At 42.5% G+C, this 19,300-nt stretch overlaps 1 protein-coding gene across 3 annotated transcripts in view; it reads right to left on the reverse strand.

Annotated features, from left to right (window-relative positions):
* The window catches only part of ADAMTSL3 (ADAMTS like 3), a 350,523-nt gene that overhangs the window by 14,066 nt on the left and 317,157 nt on the right, over positions 1-19,300 (reverse strand). For all 3 annotated transcript variants that reach the window (XM_053888620.1, XM_053888619.1, XM_053888621.1), the window contains 3 exons: positions 11,185-11,367; positions 7,529-7,645; positions 994-1,177 (listed from right to left, as the gene is read on the reverse strand). In XM_053888620.1, the coding sequence (XP_053744595.1) occupies positions 994-1,177; positions 7,529-7,645; positions 11,185-11,367 (484 nt within the window). The remainder of the gene's footprint in view (positions 1-993; positions 1,178-7,528; positions 7,646-11,184; positions 11,368-19,300) is intronic.

Below are 19,300 nucleotides of genomic sequence, written 5' to 3' on the forward strand. Positions count from 1 at the left end.
GAGCGGAGACGGGGCAGAGAGAGGGAGGGAGACACAGGATCCGAAGCAGGCTCCAGGCTCCCAGCTATCAGCACAGAGCCCGACCTGGGGCTTAAACCCACGAACCACAAGATCGTGACCTGAGCTGAATCAGAGGCTTAACCGGCTGAGCCCCCAAGTGCCCCACGTAAAGCACTATTTTAGACACAAGGTGAAAAAATGCGTAAGACATACATAACCCAGTGCTAGGGATTTGGCTTTTGCCCTAAGAATGACGAGGAGTGTTTGAAGGGTTTTAAACAAACATCATGGTGAATGTGTTTTAAAGACGATTCTGCTTACAGTGGGAAGAGCCCTCTGGGGGGGGGGGGGCAAGAATCAGGAGGCTCCTGGAGCAGTCCACGTGAGGGGCATTGATGGCGTGAGCTCCCGCACGAACCATGGAAATGGACAAGAACAGGTGCAGGTGGGAGAGAGCGGGGGGCCTGGGACACAGTCACTGAATCCAGAAGCCTAGTGGCGGAACGGGCTTGGTGGAGATCAGGAGTTGGATTTTGGACGTTCAAAAATTACTGACTTCTGTCATCCGTTACATAGAAAGGTCATTAGTGGTCTTCACCGCCAGGGTGGAATCTAGGGATGGGCACTCTGAACAGGACCTCCACGCGATCTCCGAGGCTCGACCCACAGAACCAGCTCCACTAAGGACGAGGTAGCACTGTGAGGGCAAGGGAGCAGACCTGAGCAGCGATCAAGGGCAAAGGCTCTGAACACAGATTGCCTTCTCCGTTTGAACTCTGGCCTTTGCAGCTGTGTGGCCTTGGGGCAACCTTCCCACCTACAAAACAGGAAACTAACGAGGTGCCTGCAAAATGAGCCACATGAAGCCCTTAGCAGAATGCCTGGTACCGAGTCCCAGCTAAACACATCTCCGCGATCGCGGCGGTAAATCCAAATTAGCGAGCCTTCGAACACAAGCAAAAAGCTGGTACTGGTAAGAGCAATGACACCTACCTCGAGGGGCAGTCCCGGATGTTACAGGGCTGAAACCCAGCCGGCGGCTTCTGGAGGTGATGGCAAAGGGCCTCACTCACTTCCTGCCCGTTGGCCGTCACACACCGGGGTCTCCGAACTCGGGCTCCCAAGTGCCCGCAGCTGGCAGAACAATGCGTCCAGTTACCGAGCTCCCAAAAAGGCTCTGCAGAAAGGAAATGACATGTCACGGCAGCCCCGAATGAGATATGATGATGAGGCTGGAGGGGACACGGCCAAAGACCACCAGGGGCTGCCGGTCTGGTTCTTTGAGGAGCACAGAGAGAGTAAACCCATCACACAGTGCATTTCATTTTCCCTCCAGTGACTTATTGTAATAACTGGTGGGGGCGGTGGCCGGCGAGGGCCCCTTGGGCCACAGGCTGGAAGAGAGGCTATTGGAGACCAGCTGGACCTGCCAGAAGCATCCCAGAGAGAGGGAGGAGGTGTTCTGGGCAGCGGGCTGCCTCTTCGGCATTCTCCAAGCAGAGCCAAGAGGACAGGAGGGAGGAGGTCTCCAGGGGTCGCTGTCACCAGTTCTGTGTCTCAAAAGTGGATCAGGCAGAGAAATGAAAGGCCGTTTAGCGGGACCTTGGATTAAGCAGTAAGGTTAAAAATGCACTTCGTTCCATTCTTACTTTTCCATTAATTCTTAATCTAAACCTCAGCTTACTCCTGGAACTGCATAAATAATTTGTCACGGAGACCATCTGGAAAGGTAAAAATGGGAGTTCCCTTTAGCAAAGTTGAGGCTGACCACCTCCAGGAATTGTGGCTTATTAATTTCAGTCCTCGTTCCAAACGGCCTTTCCCTTCCCTTTGGACACTCGGTAAAAAGATGAGGTACAATACGACGAGGAAAGATGTGTGTGCGACCACAGAAGGTGCCAGATTTTCCCGTCACAATCACAAGTAATTGATGGCTACCAGCTGTGTCCACAGGCTCCCTCACAGAGCAGAGCGATTTCTGTAACTTATTGTTTTCCAGATTTTCCTGCTGATTTTTGAATTTTTGTCTTAAGTTGCATATGGCATCATTGGCAAAACAGAACAGGACATATTTTTAGTTGGGCCTCCAGGATGACGGTTATTCAAAACGGTTTTTTAAAAATAGCTGGGTTTATGGAGAACCTCCCAGGTGACGAGTATGGAATTAGCTACTTGGCCATCAGTTTTTCACTTATCCTTGTGGCCATCTTGTGAATTAGATCGGTTTTATTTGCCAAAGTGGGGAAAAAAGCCAAGTGACTTTGCACAAGGTCCTTCCTCCAGAAGGAACAACCAGAAGGAAGGACCTCCACGTGTGTCTGACCCCACATCTAACTCTTTCTACTATGTCATACTTGACAAACACACCTTGGCACTTCAAGGCAGGACACGTGCATTTCTTTAAAAACGTGGGTTTTTGTCTTTGTGGGTTTTTTGGTTTTTTTTTTTTTTGCATTGAGGTGTAATTCACATACAATAGAATGCTCAGAAATCAGGTGTGCTGTTTTATGAGTTTTCCCAATTGTATGTACATTTGTAACTGTAATTCAAAACAAGGCATAACACACTTCATCACCCAAAAAGTTTCCTCTTGATTTAATCAGTGTTAATGATTAATTAGGTTATTTTAATCAATTATTTTAATCTGAATTTATTTTCATCAACTCCCCTCCCCCACCAGGCAATTACTAATTCATCTCCATCAGTATTCACTACTAGTGTCCCTGTTCTGGGACTTCATGCACGCAGTCTTTTGCATTTGGCTTCTTTTGCTGAGCATAACATTTCTGAGATTCACTCGTATTGATGTGCATATCAGTAGTCCCTTCTCTTTTATTGCTAAATAATATTCCAGTGTCTGAATATACCATGCTTTGTTTATCCATTCTCCTTGTGATGGTCATTATGAAGGGAAGGCTGCTATGAGCATTCTCGGGCACATTTTTTTGTGACCGTGTCTTCACGTTTCTTGCATAAATATCTGCGAGCGGAATTGCTGGGTCCAAGGTAGGTGTGTGGTTAGCTTTATCAGAAAGCACCAACACGGTTTTGCAGAGGGGGTGTACCAGATTACGTACTGACCACCAATGTATAAGAGTTTCGGCAGCTTCACATCCTTGCCAAAACCTGGCACTGTCGGTGTTTTTGTTTTCACTCTTCCAGTAGTGGTTTTAATTGTCATTTCCCTGTGTTTCCATGCCACTGTATATCTTCTTTTGTGAACCGTCTGTGCAAGTGCTTTGCCCATTGTCTCTTTTGGGGGATGGGAGGGTTCATGATTATCTTGTAGGAGTTCTTTATATATTCTAGATAGGAATTCCTCATCAGACATACGTTCTGCCAATCTTTCTTCCCAATCTATGACTTATCCGTATTCTTAATGGTGTCCTTGATGACCAGATTTTAATAATCTTGATGAGGTTCCAATTGATCATTGTTTTTTGGTTTACGGTTAATGATTTCGGATACAAGAGCATTTGAAAAGATCATATTCACTCTCATGTAAGACTTCTCAATAGCTTCGTGTGTTTTAGGAATAAGCTCTAGAATTTTTTTAAATTGAAGTATAATTAACACAGTGTTACAATAGTTTCAGGTGTACAATCTAGTGATTCAACAGTTCTGTACGTTATTCAGTGCTCATCAAGATAAATGTACTCAATCTTCATCACCTATTTCACCCATCCCCTCACTCACCTCCCCTCTGGCCACCATCAGTTAGTTTTCTGTATTTAAGAGTGTTTTTTTAATCTCTTTTTTCCTTTGTTTATGTTTCTTAAATTCTATACGCGAGTGAGATCATATGGTTTTGTCTTTCTCTGACTTATTTCCCTTAGCGTTATACCCTCTAGCTCCATCCATGTTGTTGCAAGTGGCGAGATTTTGTGTTTTTTTATGGCTAATACTCCATTGTGTATATATACACCAAATCTTCTTTATCCATTCATCTACCGATGGACACTTGGATTGCTTCCCTATCTTGGCTATTGTTAAATAATGCTGCTATAAACACAGGGGTGCGTATACCTTTTCAAATTAGTGTTTTCATTTTCTTTGGCTAAATACCCAATAGTGGAATTACTAGGCCATCTGGTAGTTCTATTTTTAAGCTTTTGAGAAACCTCCATAGTGTTTTCCACAGCAGCTGCACCAATTTACCAATGTTCGCACCAATGGTGCCCAAGGGTTCCATTTTCTCCACATCCTCGCCAACACTTGCTGTTTTCTTGTCTTTTTGATCCTAGCTGTTCTGACGGGTATGAGGTGATATCTCATCATGGTTTTGATTTGCATTTCCCTAATAATGAGTGATGTTGAACATCTTCTCATGTGTCTGTTGGCCATTTGTACGTCTTCCTTGGAAAAATGTCTGTTCAGGTCCTCTTCCCATTTTAGGCAGACTATAGGTTATTTTGATGTTGAGCTGCCTACGTTCTTCATGTATTTTGCATATTATCCCTTACAGGTATGTCTCCTGTTCAGTAGGCTGTCTTTTGTTTTGGTGATTATTTCCTTCCCTGTGCAGAAGCTTTTTCTCTTGATGTAGTTCAATTTGTTTATTTTTGCTTTGGTTTCCCTTTTCTGAGAATACACATCTAGGAAAATGTTTTTATGACCAATGTCAGAGATATTACTACCTGTGCTCTCTTCTAGGATTTTTATCGTTTCAGGTCTCACATTTAGATCTTTAATCCATTTTGAGTTTATTTTTGTATATGCTGTTTACATATACAGCATGTATATGTATATGTATATGTATATGTATATGTATATGTATATGTATATGTATATGTATATATAGTCCGGTTTCATTCTTTGTGTGTAAGGTACTGGCACATAAACAGACATCAGGATCAAAGGAGGACAGAATATACAATGAGGAAAAGATAGTCTCTTCAACAAATGGTGCTGGGAAAACAGGAATAAATTCTAGTCTTTACCATGACCTTAAAAGCCCTGAATGATTTGGTCCTCAGCAACCCTCCAACTTCGTTTCATCCACCCTTTCCTCTGCCCCCAACCTGTGTCCACATCATGTGAGTTTTCTTTGTGTTTCTTTTCTTTTTAAAGTTTTTTTTAATGTTTATTTTTTGAGAGAGAAAAGAGCACGAGTGAGGGAGGGGCAGAGAGAGAGGGAGACACAGAATCCGAAGCAGGCTCCAGGCTCTGAGCTGTCAGCACTGAGCCCGACAAGGGGCTCGAACTCACGAACAGCGAGATCATGACCTGAGCCGAAGTTCGACACTTAACTGACTGAGCTGCCCAGGCATCCCTCTTTGTGTTTCCTGACCACATTAAGCTTGTTCCCAGTTAATGGTCTTTGCGCTCACTTCCCTCCGCGGGAGAGGCTCTTCCTTCATCCCTATGCATGAATGGCTCTATGTCATCATCTAGACCTGGGCTCAACTATCACCTCCTTGGGAGGCTGGTCCTGACTTTCTTCACCAAAATGGCCATGTGCAATTGCTGTGCTATCATCCTATTTTGTTTCCTTCATAGCACTCACCACAGAGAAATATCTTATGTGTGTGTTTCCTTGTTCGTCGTCTGCCTCCCTGACTAGAGCACCAAGTCCACGGGGAGCTCTTCTGTCCTGTTCACCGCCAGGACAGGGCACGTTATGTATTAGGTGCTCAACCAGTCTTCGTTAAATTAATAAATGAGTCTCTTTGAAACGCTGAAGTAGGGATCCACCGAAGGGCTGGCATATTCCAGTTGGTGAATACGTGGATGTGTATTTGTGTATGTGTGTGTGGGTATGTGTGTGTAGCAGGTGGTCAAACGAGATAGGTGCCATTGGTTAGGCCAATGTTGAAATATTCCAAAGGCTTCAACTGTCCCAGTGGTTTCAGAATCATGATATCCAATTTTTAAAGTAATTGATTCGAGGGAGTTCCTTAGGCTCATGTGCCCTTCTGCATGGAACCCCATCTGCCTTTGCACCTCCCGTGCCTCTGCCTGGAATGCTGTCCTTCCTCTTCCCAGAACAAGCCCTGAGGCCTGTGTGAGGACTTGGTTGTCTCCTCCAGAGAGAGTCAGGGCCCCTTCCTCAGTGCTGCCAGTGGACCTGGCCATCCTTCTATTAGAGTACTTGTCACACCGCTTCAGAACACCTGTTCACATGACTGCCTCCCTCTTCAAACTGTGAGCTTCCCAGGGGCTAAGTCCTTTCTTTCCCCCAGCCTGGCAAGAGCTTTCCCGGGGGAAGAGTCCTCTTTCCCCCAGCACTGGGCAGACACTTGCAGAATGTTTCTGTAGACTGAATGTGTGTGTCTCCCCCAAACTCAGATGACAAACCCTAACATCCAATGTGATGGTCATAGGAGGGGGGGCCTACGGGAGGGGATGGGGTCATGAGGGAGGAGCCCCCATGATTGGGACTAGAGTCCTTATAAAAAAGACCCCAGGGAGCTTCTTCACTCCTCCTGCCATGGGAGGACACAGTGAAAAGATGGCTGTGAACCAGGAAGTCCTCACCAGACATCAGATCTGCGGGTGCCTTGATCTTGGACTTCCCAGCCTCCAGAACTGTAAGAAATAGATGTCTGTTGCTTATGAGCCACCCGGTCTGTGGTTTTTGTTATAGCAGCTCAAACAGACTAAGACAAATGTTGCATAAATGGATAATAGTGCATTTCCTAATGGTAGTAGTATTCCTGAAAGATGAGAAGAATATATAAATACTCCTGGAGAATGATGTCATAAATAACATGAATAACGTGAGCTGGCCTGTTTGGTGGGTGGCCCAGCACTATTCTCTTCTTCTAGGCCCTTCCTGCATCCGAGAAGGTGGGAGCCTGGGAACTACATTCTTAGAATCCCTATGTACACAGTTATTCTTTGGGATACTTTCTGCAAAGGAGAGGCACTCGTTCAAGATTTAAAAGGGTGAAATGACGCAGCCAGTACCGTTCCTGTAGAAACTAAAGCATGAAGTATAACAGGAGCTTCTCTGTGTCCTTCTGTGATTTACCCATTTTTGAGCTACAAGACTCTGAGATCATCAGTACTGGTCTTCTGTACTTTCGGAATTTCTGACTTTCTTAACCCTACCTCTCTCTCTTGGCCTCCTGAAGAGTTTTGCAAGCTTGGAATACTGAGATCAGGTTCTCCTGACCGAACACCGATGCCTAACAAAGTTAGTAAGTCTAGGGAAGAATTTATAAAAAGAGAAGAACGAAGGAATCATTTCCAGAATTCCTAGCAAATCTCCCCTCTGAATATTTTACCAAGTTGGCCACCGTTTAGAAACTGGAAAACCAACACCTGTTTTATCACAAGTAACGATGCACATTTGGGACATGAGCCCCGCGGGCTTCCTCGGGAGCGATTTCTTTTTCAAAACTGTTTCGATATGGAAGGAACGAGTTGAGCTACAGAAGCCTGAGGGCAAGGGAAAAGCCGGCCAAGTGCCTAGGAATAATTTTACTTATCGAGAAGGGCAAGATACGGAGCATCCTGTAGCTAAATCCTTTTCCTCGCACATGCCTCTCGAATGGCAAATCCTCAAGAAGCCAAAATCTCCGACCTGAAGGTAGGGCTTCTCCTGTTGGGTCACTGCTGCTGGTTTCTGTGTCAGATGCCTGGAGCCTATGCTTTTTCTGGTCCTTGGGAAATCCACTTTTACTGTCCAACCGTCTTTGTTCTGAAAGAGAGAAAGAAGGAGCACTTGTTTACCAGTTAAACATTATCTGCCTCTTACTCCAGCTCGGGTGTTCTTAAAGAAGACAGCCGCTAGGAAGTCAGCTCCTGCCGATGAAATGTTCTGTCCCGGATGCTCAGGCCCACACAAATCTGGGGGTTCTGTGGGGGTGTGTGGGGTGCTATCGGTGTTCAGTTAGAACAGCTGTGCTAAAACGTGGTGTCTGCATGTTTTCAGGGTTTATAGCCTAAGACGATGGAAAAAATGGAGTCCCCCTAATGCCGAAAGGGACTGGAAGAAGCATTAAGAACAGCAAAACCCCTCCTCTTAAGGGACACCTCAGCAGCAGGAGAATGGGTGACGTTTTATAGGGGACTTCACATGGGGGAGATGGCCTTTCTGAAAGGCAGTGAAACTCGAGCATGAGGGCAGGGTGGCAGAGGGATGCCATGTATTGGCAATGTAAGATGTTCTTGATTCCTCAGCTAAGTCATGAGCTTCTTGGCAGGAGGAACCCCTAAGGGAAGAGGTGTGCAGGGCGGAGCTGAGGCAGCCATGCAGGTTCAGGAGTGGAGAGGAGCAGAAGTGAGGGATAAGGCTGGCGCTTCTCAGAGCATGGGGAAGGCATTCAGCAATCAGGCAGGCTTGGTCAAGCCCATCGGTTGAGAATCTTCCATTCCAAGATCCGAGAAGACCACAGAGGTCTTTGGGAAGGGCCACAGGGAGGTACACCAGTGCCTTCCTGATCAGCACGGCCAGTCCAAGAGGGGTAGTATGAAGAATGCTCAAAGAGAAGGCTATGGGGGCGCCTGGGTGGCTCAGTCAGTTAAGCGTCCGACTTCAGCTAAGGCCACGATCTCACGGTCCATGAGTTTGAGACCCACGTCGGGCTCTGTGATGCCAGTTCAGAACATGGAAGCAGGTTCTCTGTCTCCATCTGCCCCTCCCCTGCTTGAATTCTATGCCTCTCAAAAATAAATAAATATTAGGAAATCTAAAAAAAAATAAAATAAAAGAGAAGGATATATATTTGGGCTTTAGGAAAACTTTCTCTGAGTTTCTTGGGTCTCCTCATGTATGTACCAGGATTAAAAATGACCGCCGCCCCCCCCCCAAAAAAAAAGAAAGAAAAAAAAATAAAAATGACTACCCCAACCCTGTGCTACTGTGTCAGAGGAGTGACTGAACATCCAAGTGCTTCGTGCCCGACAGTGGTTCCAATCCCCACGTGGGCACCTCCCACCTATTATGACCCTGGACTCCTCGAACTGCCAACGAGAAACACCATGCGGGAGGTTCTTTCCCATCATCCTCTTGGTTCAGCAGTGGAACCTGTTGTGATCTCATACCACGTCCGCCAATGACTCAATTCCATTCATTTGTGCAACGCGTGTTTAGCACTTACAACACCTGTGGTAGGTGCTGGAGCTACAGACAGGATTATCGAATGATCCCTAAAGTCCATCTGACTTCTGTGAGCAACTCTCACTTGGCTCCAAACCCTGGCAGGAGAGAGGAGTATTATTCATTGAGTCCTAAAACCTCAACAGTTTAAATTTTCTTATTTTTATTTTATATTTTATTTTATTTTATTTTATTTTATTTTATTTTATTTTAATTAATTAATTAATTAATTAATTTATTTATTTATTTTTGAGACAGAGAGAGACAGAGCATGAACGGGGCAGGGGCAGAGAGAGAGGGAGACACAGAATCCGAAGCAGGCTCCAGGCCCTGAGCCGTGGGCACGGAGCCCGACGCGGGGCTCGGACTCACGGACCGCGAGATCGTGACCTGAGCCGAAGTCGGACGCTTCACCGACTGAGCCACCCAGGCGCCCCTAAATGTTTATTTATTTTTGAGGGACAGAGTGTGAGCAGGGGAGGGGAAGAGAGAGAGAGGGAGACGCAGAATCTGAAGCAGGCTCCAGGCTCTGAAATGTCAGCACAGAGCCCAACACGGGGCTCGGACTCACGAACTGCGAGATCATGACCTGAGCTCGAGTCAGTGCTAAACCAATGGAGCTACCCAGGCGCCCCGGATCTCAACAACTTAAAGCCCATTTTGGTGACAAGAATTCGTTGAACTCCAAATATATATTTTTAATTTATTTATTTAAACTCAAAGTAGATGACATACAGTGTAGTATTTGTTTCGGGAGAAGAACCCAGTGGCTCCTCGCTTCCATCCAACACCCAGTGCTCCTCCCAACAAGTGCCCTCCTCAATGCCCATCCCCCATCTAGCCCATCCCCCACCCACCTCCTCTCCAGCAGCCCTCCGTTTGTTCTCTGTCTTTAAAGGTCTCTTATGGGGGCGCCTGGGTGGCTCAGTCGGTTGAGCGGCTGACTTCAGCTCAGGTCATGATCTCACGGTCTGTGAGTTCAAGCCCCGCGTCGGGCTCTGTGCTGAGTGTCTCCCTCTCTCTCTGACCCTCCCCCGTTCATGCTCTGTCTCTGTCTCAAAAATAAATAAACGCTAAAAAAAATTTTACAGGTCTCTTATGGTTTGCCTCCCCCTCTGTCTGTATCTTATTTTTCCTTCCGTTACTCGGGGATCAAAAAGAATGAAATCATGCCATTCGCAACAACGTGTATTATGCTAAGCGAAATAAGTCGGTCAGAGAAAGACAAATACCACGATTCAACTCCCATGTGGAATTTGAGAAACAAAAGAGATGAACGCAGGGGAAGGGAATGAACTCCAGATATCATCCCCAATTGTCATCCTGTGTCGAGGGGCGCGTTGTGATGAGCATCTCCAAATTACAACATGCACCCCATGGTAAGGTGTCTTAAGACTCAAGTGATCCGGATTTACTGAGAACCTACTGTGCGCCCCCAGACTACATTATATCCTCAGGGCTGCAAAGATATCAGACATGGTCTCTATCATGAAAGGACCTGCAATTTAATTGAGGAAACGTAAATGAAAGAGGAAACAGTTGGAGAGCAACGTGTGTTAGGACTTAATCAGACACCAAATGGTAAGACCAGGCAAAAGAGGTCAAATGAAATCAGAGTCACACAGGAGACAGGAATCCCTGTGTAAGTGACAGAAGTTGGCCCTGCATCTATCCAGTGAGAAAGGCAGTGACGGACACCTCTTCCTGGGAGAGCAGTGCTCCCAGAAGCCGTACTTCCAGGGAAACCACGTGTGGGTGGGGGGTTCCATCGGATCATGGCGCAGGAAACCACACCGACTAGAACAGAGCTCGCTGCTGGCCTGGAAGGGGGGTCGGGTCAGCAGATGAGCAAATACACAGGCAGAACGCGAAGGGTCTGGATTCTGGGCAGAAAACTGTGTGCCACGGTAGGCTCTTGGGCAGAGAAGGAGCAGCAGGAAAGTGACAGCCTTCTAAGAGAAGAACTGTAAGACAAAGTGCGAGATGCAGTGAGCAGCATGTGAGCGGGCGGAGGCAAGCCAGGGTTACAACCACTTAACGTCCATCCCGTTTACTCCACGACTCCAGGACAGAAGAAACCGGGCCCTGCTCTGAACGTATGACAGGAAGCACTTGAACCGGAAGCACCCGACACTTACCCAGCAGGTGGAGTGTAGATGCTGCCGTAGCTTTTCCTAGAGCATTGGTGGCTGTGCAGACGTAGGTTCCTTCATTTTCAAGGGAAACGTTCTGCAACAACAGGGATCCATTGAAAAGCAAGGAAATATTGTCACTCAGAGGTCCTCCTCTCTTCAACCAAGTTATATTAGGCTGAGGGACACCTTTGGAATAAAAACAAATATGACAAAAAGCAAATTCCTTTAAGAATAGGGCCACAGAACCACAGGACAGATACTGTTTAGCATTCTGACCGCACGGCAGCGAACGGGCTGAATTACATAAAGTACGAGAGATGGCTGTTTATTTCTAGGTCTGGAGCTCCTCCACGGCAGGGAGGGGGTCCTGTTAAAGCAAAGGGCTTTGGGCTACTGTGTACCTGACTGGTTTATGGATGCGACTCAATGGGAGCCGAAGAGGGCGGGATTGCTCTGTATCAGGAAAGGAAAGAAATGTGACGGTGAGTGGGGTGGTGGGAGAAGAGGGGTTGGTGGAGCTGGAGGTAGAGACAGAGAGAGACATTCCCAGGGGTGGGTTAACACAGAGGAGTCTCCGGAAAACAAAAATACTAATGTGAATCTTTAAGTTGTTTGCTGCACGCAGCCAACAAAATGCTCCTCCTTTAGAAAAAAAGTATGAAATCTTTAGGGAGGGGCGCCTGGGTGGCTCAGTCGGTTAAGCGCCCAACTTCAGCTCATGATCTCACGGTTCGTGGGATCGAGCCCCGTGTCAGGCTCTGTGCTGACGGCTCAGAGCCTGGAGCCTGCTTCGGATTCTGTGTCTCCCTCTCTCTCTGCCCCTCCCCTGCTCATATATGTGTGTGTGTGTGTGTGTGTGTGTGTGTGCGCGCGCGCTCTCTCTCTCTCTCTCTGTCAAAAATAAATAAACATTTAAAAAAATTTAAAAAAAAAGAAAAGGTAATCTGTACAACTGTTTCTTGAAATCTCTAAGACACATTTATGGCCTAACATACAATCATTTCATTGTTTTTTTTTGTTTGTTTTTTGTTTTTTGGTTTTTTTTTTTGGCAAATGTTCTATGCATACTTGAAAAGAAAGTATGCTATTTCTTTTTAGGGTGTAAAGTTCAAATATTTACAATAATGAAATTTTATTATCTTCTTTTAGTATGTGTCCTTATTAACCTGCTTCTCCTTGAGAGCTCATGTCCAGAAAAAGCGCTCCCGTCTACTATATTTACCACATTTTTTATGTTTTCCCCATTTTTGTTGTTATGTATTATATCTTATCCAGCACAGGACAGTTCATGTTACTGTGGATTTTACTTTTTTTTTTTTAAATGGATGTCTTTTTATCCTTTTTTAGGGTCTTAAATCCTATCTTGTCTGATTTTACTATTATGACTCTTGGTTATTTTGTTTTCTTCTACCTAATATACTTTTGTCCAATTTTTACAACTTTCTGTATGATTCTATTCCAGCAATGTCTCGTGTAAATGTATATCATTAGGTTTTATTTGGAAACCCAATCTAAGAGCCTTTGCAGCATTAACCCTATTAGCAATTTATTGTGATTACACATATGTTTAGGTTTACATTGTCATTGTTCTAGACCTTCTGATTTTATGGGCCTTTGACTTTTGCTTATCCTTTCTTTGTTCCCTTTTGTCTTGTAAAGTGGAAACTAAATGCTGTGTTTAAAGTTCCAATAATGTTACAATTCACTTAAAAAAAAAAACAAAACTAGTTGGCATTAATTTGACCAGATCTTTCAACATTACAATCACATTGATCCTTGAATCTCATAATCCCCCTTTCTGGGAATTAATGCTATCAACATACCTGCATAAAAAATGCTGTATTTATGCAGTTATATAAAAGCAAAAGATTGGAAACAAGTCACATACCCAACAGGGACCCATTAACTAACTTGTAGTACATCAGTGTAATGAAATATTGACATATGCAAAATTACCGAAAGAACAAAAAACAGTCAACCAATAATATACCCAGCAAAAAATGTCCTTTGGAAATGAAAGAAAAATAAAGACTTTTCCAGACAAATGAAAGTCGAGTGAGTTCATCATCATCAGACCTGCCTCATAAAAAATGCTGGAGAGTTCTGCAAGTTGAAATGAAAGGACACAAAACAAAAACACAAAAGCATATGAAAGTATAAACTCACCAGAAAAGCTAAATATATACACAAATATAGAACACTCTAATACTGTCATGGGTCTGTATAAATCACTCTTAACTCCAATATAAAAGTTAAAAGACAAAAAGAATGGTGTAAGAAAGTGGTCTAGTTTCATTCTTCTGCATGTTGCTGTCCAGTTCTCCCAGCACCATTTGTTAAAGAGATGTCTTTTTTCCATTGGACATTCTTTCCTGCTTTGTCAAAGATTAGCTGGCCATACTTTTGTGGGTCCAATTCTGGAGTCTCTGTTCTATTCCATTGGCCTCTGTGTCTGTTTTTGTGCCAATACCATGCTGTCTTGATGATGACAGCTTTGTAGTAGAGGCTAAAGTCTGGGATTGTGATGCCTCCCGCTTTGGTCTTCTTCAATATTACTTTGGCTATTCGGGGCCTTTTGTGGTTCCATATGAATTTTAGGATTGCTTGTTCTAGCTTTGAGAAGAATGCTGGTGCAATTTTGATTGGGATTGCATTGAATGTGTAGATAGCTTTGGGTAGTATTGACATTTTGACAATATTTATTCTTCCAACCCATGAGCACGGAATGTTTTTCCATTTCTTTGTATCTTCTTCAATTTCCTTCATAAGCTTTCTATAGTTTTCAGCATACAGATCTTTTACATCTTTGGTTAGGTTTATTCCTAGGTATTTTATGCTTCTTGGTGCGATTGTGAATGGGATCAGTTTCTTTATTTGTCTTTCTGTTGCTTCATCATTAGTGTATAAGAATACAACTGATTTCTGTACATTGATTTTGTATCCTGTGACTTTGCTGAATTCATGTACCAGTTCTAGCAGACGTTTGGTGGAGTCTATCGGGTTTTCCATGTATAATATCATGTCATCTGCAAAAAGTGAAAGCTTGACTTCATCTTTGCCAATTTTGATGCCTTTGATTTCCTTTTGTTGTCTGATTGCTGATGCTAGCACTTCAAACACTATGTTAAACAACAGCGGTGAGAGTGGACATGCCTGTCGCGTTCCTGATCTCAGGGGGAAAGCTCTCAGTTTTTCCCCATTGAGGATGATATTAGCTGTGGGCTTTTAATAAATGGCTTTTATGATGTTTAAGTATGTTCCTTCTATCCCGACTTTCTCGAGGGTTTTTATTAAGAAAGGATGCTGAATTTTGTCAAATGCTTTTTCTGTATTAATAGACAGGATCATATGGTTCTTATCTTTTCTTTTATTAATGTGATGTCTCACACTGATTGATTTGTGAATATTGAACCAGCCCTGCAGCCCAGGAATGAATCCCACTTGATCATGGTGAATAATTATTTTTATATGCTGTTGAATGTATTAGGTGAACATAAGAATATAATAAAGATGTACTTATTTTGTGATACTCTGGGATATTTTAAATAAATAGATTATTAAAAGCAAAAGAAATAAAAGACAAAAAGAAGTAAGACTTCGAATATGAAAATTTGTTAAGAATACTCAATGTAGGGGTGCCTGGGTGGCTCAGTTGGTTAAGCGGCCGACTTCGGCTCAGGTCATGATCTCGTGGTCCGTGGGTTCGAGCCCCGCGTCGGGCTCTGTGCTGACAGCTCGGAGCCTGGAGCCTGTTTCAGATTCTGTGTCCCCCTCTCTCTGACCCTCCCCCGTTCATGCTCTGTCTCTGTCTGTCTCGAAAATAAATAAACGTTAAAAAAAATTTTTTTAAAAAGAATACTCAATGTAAAAACATGTAAAGTGTGACATCAGTAACATAAAGTAGGAAGACAGAGAGGTAAAAGTGTAGAGTTTTTTGTATTAGATTGAAGTTATATTGTTATCACCTTAAAATAATCAATTATAACTATTAGATGTTTTTTGTAACCCCTCACAGTAATCACACACCAAATATACCTTTAGTAGATACACAAAAGAAAAAGAAAAGAAAAATGAAAAGCAAAGCATGCCAGTATTAATAAATCAGCAAATCATAAAGGAAGTTGGACATAGAGGAAAAGAGAGACAAAAGAACCACAAATAAGACAGAAAAACAATTAACAAAATGGCAATTCTAAGTCCTTACCTATCAATAATTACTTTAAATGTAAATGGATTAAACTCTTCAACCAAAAGGCACGGTGGCTGAATTGATTTAAAGAGAAGCTCTAACCATATGCTGCCTGAAAGAGACTCTCTTTAGAATTACAGATACACATTGACTGAAAGTGAAGGAATGGAAAAAGATATTCCATGTAAATGGTAACCGAATGAGAGCAGGGTGTCTGTACTTATATTAGACAACATTAAGTCAAAAACTGCTATAAGATACAAAGGTCAGTATATAGTAATAACAGGGTCAATTCATCAGGAAGCTATAATAACTATAAATATTTATGCATCCAATATCAGAGCACCTAAATATACAAGGCAAACATTGACAGATCTGTAAACAGAAATAGATAGCAGTACAGTAATAGTAGAGGACTTCAATATCCCACTTTCAACAATGGATAGGATTTCCAGACAGAAAATTCACAAGGAAACAGTAGACTTGAACTACACTATTAAGCAAATGGACCTGTCAGAAAGACACAGAGTATTCTACCCAACAATAGCAGAATATACATTCTTCTCAAGTGTACATGAAACATTCTTCAAGACAGATCACATGTTAGGCCAGAATACAAGTCTTAACAAATTTAAGAAGATTGAAACCACACCAAGTATCTTTTCTAACCACGCTGGAAAAAAACTAGGAATTGGTACCAGAAGGAGAATTGGAAAATTCAAACATGTGGAAATTAACCCAGATGCTCTTGAGCAACCATTGTCAAAGAAGAAATCAAAAGGGAAATTAGAAAATACCTAATATGAAAGAAAATAAACATAGGACTAACAAAATCTGTGGGATGCAAGAAAAGCAGTAGTAGGAAGGAAGTTTATAGCAATAAATGCCTGCATTACAAAAGAAGAAAGATCTGGGGCACCTGGGTGGCTCAGTCCGTTAAGCATCCGACTTAAGCTCAGGTCGTGATCTCGCTGTTTTTGAGTCTAAGCCCCATGTTGGACTCTATGCTGACAGCTCAGAGCCTGGAGCCTGCTTTGGATTCTGTCTCCCTCTCTTTCTACCCCTCCCCTGTTTGCACGTGCTCTCTCTCAATAATAAATAAACATTAAAAAATTTTTAAAAAGAAGAAATATCTCAAACAACCTAATTTTATCCTTCAAGGACCTAGAAAAAGAACAACAAACTAAGCCCAACATTAGCAGAAGGAAGATAAAAAACACAGGCATTGGAGCACAAGTAGGCAAAATAAGGAATAGAAAACCAATAGAAAATATTAACAAAAATAAGAGTTGTTTTTGAAAAAAGAAAGCTGACAAACCCTTATCCATCCCTACTAAAAATAATAAAAGGGTTCAAATAAGTAAGATAAAAAATGAAAAAGGAGACATGGAAACTGAAGACATAGAAACCAAAAGGATCACAGATTATTCATAATTTGAATAATTATACACCAAACCTAGAGGAAATGATACATTCATAGAAACATACAAACTACCAAGACTGAATCATGAAGAAACAGACAACTTCAACAGGTGTGAATAATGTATAAGGAAACTGAATCAGTAATCTGAGGCCTCCCAACAAACAAAAGTCCAAGACCAGATGGCTTCACTGATGAATTATACCAAACCGTTAAAGAAGATTTAATACAATCCTTCCAAATTCTTCTGAAACATTTAAGAGGAAGAAACACTTCTTTTTTAATGTTTATTTTTTATTTTTTAGTGGGGTAGAAAGAGAGGGGGACAAAGGATCTGAAGTAGGCTCTGCGCTGACAGCAGAGAACCCAATGCAGGGCTCAAACTCACAAACTGTGAGATCACGACCTGAGCCGAAGGTGGACACTCAACCAATTGAGTCACCCAGGTGCCCCTAGGAAGAAACACTTCTAAACTCATTTTATGAGGCCAACATTGCCCTGATACCAAAGGCAGACAAAAACACTACAAGAAAAGAAAACTACAGGCCAACATTCCTGATGAACACAGATGTAAAAATCTTCAAAAAAATACCAGCAAACTGAATTCAATAACACATTAAAAGGATCTTATAACATCACCAAGCGGGATTTATCCCTGGGATACATGCAACTTAATTAATGTGATACAGATCGTATGAACAGAATGAAGGATAAAAAACGCATAATCATCTCAATAAATGCAGAAAAAGTATTCAGCAAAATCTAACACTCTTTTCATGGTAAAAAACCTCAACAAATTAGATATTGCAGGAACTTACTTCAACATAATAAAATCCATATATGATAAGGTCATAGCTTATCCCCTTATCATATTCAATGATGAAAAAGTGAAAGCTTTTCCTCTAAGATCAGAAAGAAAAACAAATATGCCCACTCTTGAAACCTATATTCAAAATGGTTCTGGGAGTCCTACTCAGAGTACTTAGGCAAGAAGAAGAAATTAAAGGCATTGGGTCGGAAGAAAGTAAAATTATTTCTGCTTTCAGATGACATAAACTTTTATGTAAAAAACCTAAAGACTACACACACACACACACACACACACACACACACACACACACCCCAAATAAACAAAATCAGTAAGGTGGAAGGGTACAAAATTAACATACAAAAATTAGTTGCATTTCTGTACACTAACAATGAAATATCTAAAAAGGAAATGAAGAAAATAATCTCATTTATAATAGCATCAGAAAGAATACAAACTTAGAAATAAACTTAACATAGAAGGCGGAAGATGTACACAGAGATAAGTACAAAGCATCCATGCAAATAAGTAAAGAAGATACAAATAAATGGAAAGGCATCCCATTTTCATGGACAGGAAGACTTAATATTTAAAACTTCCATACTACACAAAGCAATCTACAGGTTTGATGCTATACCCATCAAAATTCCAATGGCATTTTTTTTTACAGAAATAGAGAAAACAATCCTAAAATTCATATGGAACCAATGAAGGCACCAAAGAGCCAAAGCAATATTAAGAGAAAAAGAACAAAGCTAAAGGTATCACACTTCCTGATTTCAAAATATATTACAAAGCTATAGCAATCAAAACAGAACGGTACTGGCATTAAAAACAGGGACATAGCGGGGTGCCTGGGTGGCTCAGTCGGTTAAGCATCCGACTTCAGCCAGGTCACGATCTCACAGTCCGTGAGTTCGAGCCCCGCGTCGGGCTCTGGGCTGATGGCTCAGAGCCTGGAGCATGCTTCTGATTCTGTGTCTCCCTCTCTCTCTGCCCCTCCCCCATTCATGCTCTGTCTCTCTCTGTCTCAAAAATAAACGTTAAAAAAAAATTAAAAAAAAAAAAAACAGGGACATAGGGGTGCCTGAGGTGGCTCAGACAGTTGAGCATCTGACTTTGGCTCAGGTCATGATCTCACAGTACGTGGATTTGAGCCCCACATTGGGCTTTGCATGGCAGCAAAGAGCCTGCTTCAGATTCTGTCTCTCTCTTTTTCTGTCCCTCCCTCACTTACCCTCTCTCTCTCTCAAAAATAAATAAACATTAAATTTTTTAAAAAAACTAACAGGCACATAGACCAATGTAACAGAATAAAGAGCCCAGAATTAGACCCATGCAAATATGGCCAACTGATCACAAAAAAGGAGTATACAAGTTAAGTTTTGGAGGTGACGGATATGTGGATTACCTTGACTGGGATGATGGTTAATGGGTATATGCATGTATCCAACCTCATCAAATTGTGTATATTAGGCATACACAATTTTTTGTATCTCAATCATATTTCAATAACACTTTTTAAAAAAAGAAATGTTCTCAACTGAAAACTGCAAGGTGTAGAATGCTGTGTTGAATAGGCTTTTACATAAAAAAGAGGAAAAAATAAGTCTTCGTGCTTGCATAGAGAATCTTTGCAAAGAGACAGAAGAATCTAACAAAGTTGATACCCTGGCACAGGTGCAAAGGGGGCAGGAACAGA

Source organism: Panthera pardus, unplaced genomic scaffold, assembly GCF_024362965.1.
Source record: "Panthera pardus isolate Hobbes unplaced genomic scaffold, ASM2436296v1 HiC_scaffold_23, whole genome shotgun sequence".
In the NCBI taxonomy this organism is placed as follows: domain Eukaryota; kingdom Metazoa; phylum Chordata; class Mammalia; order Carnivora; family Felidae; genus Panthera; species Panthera pardus.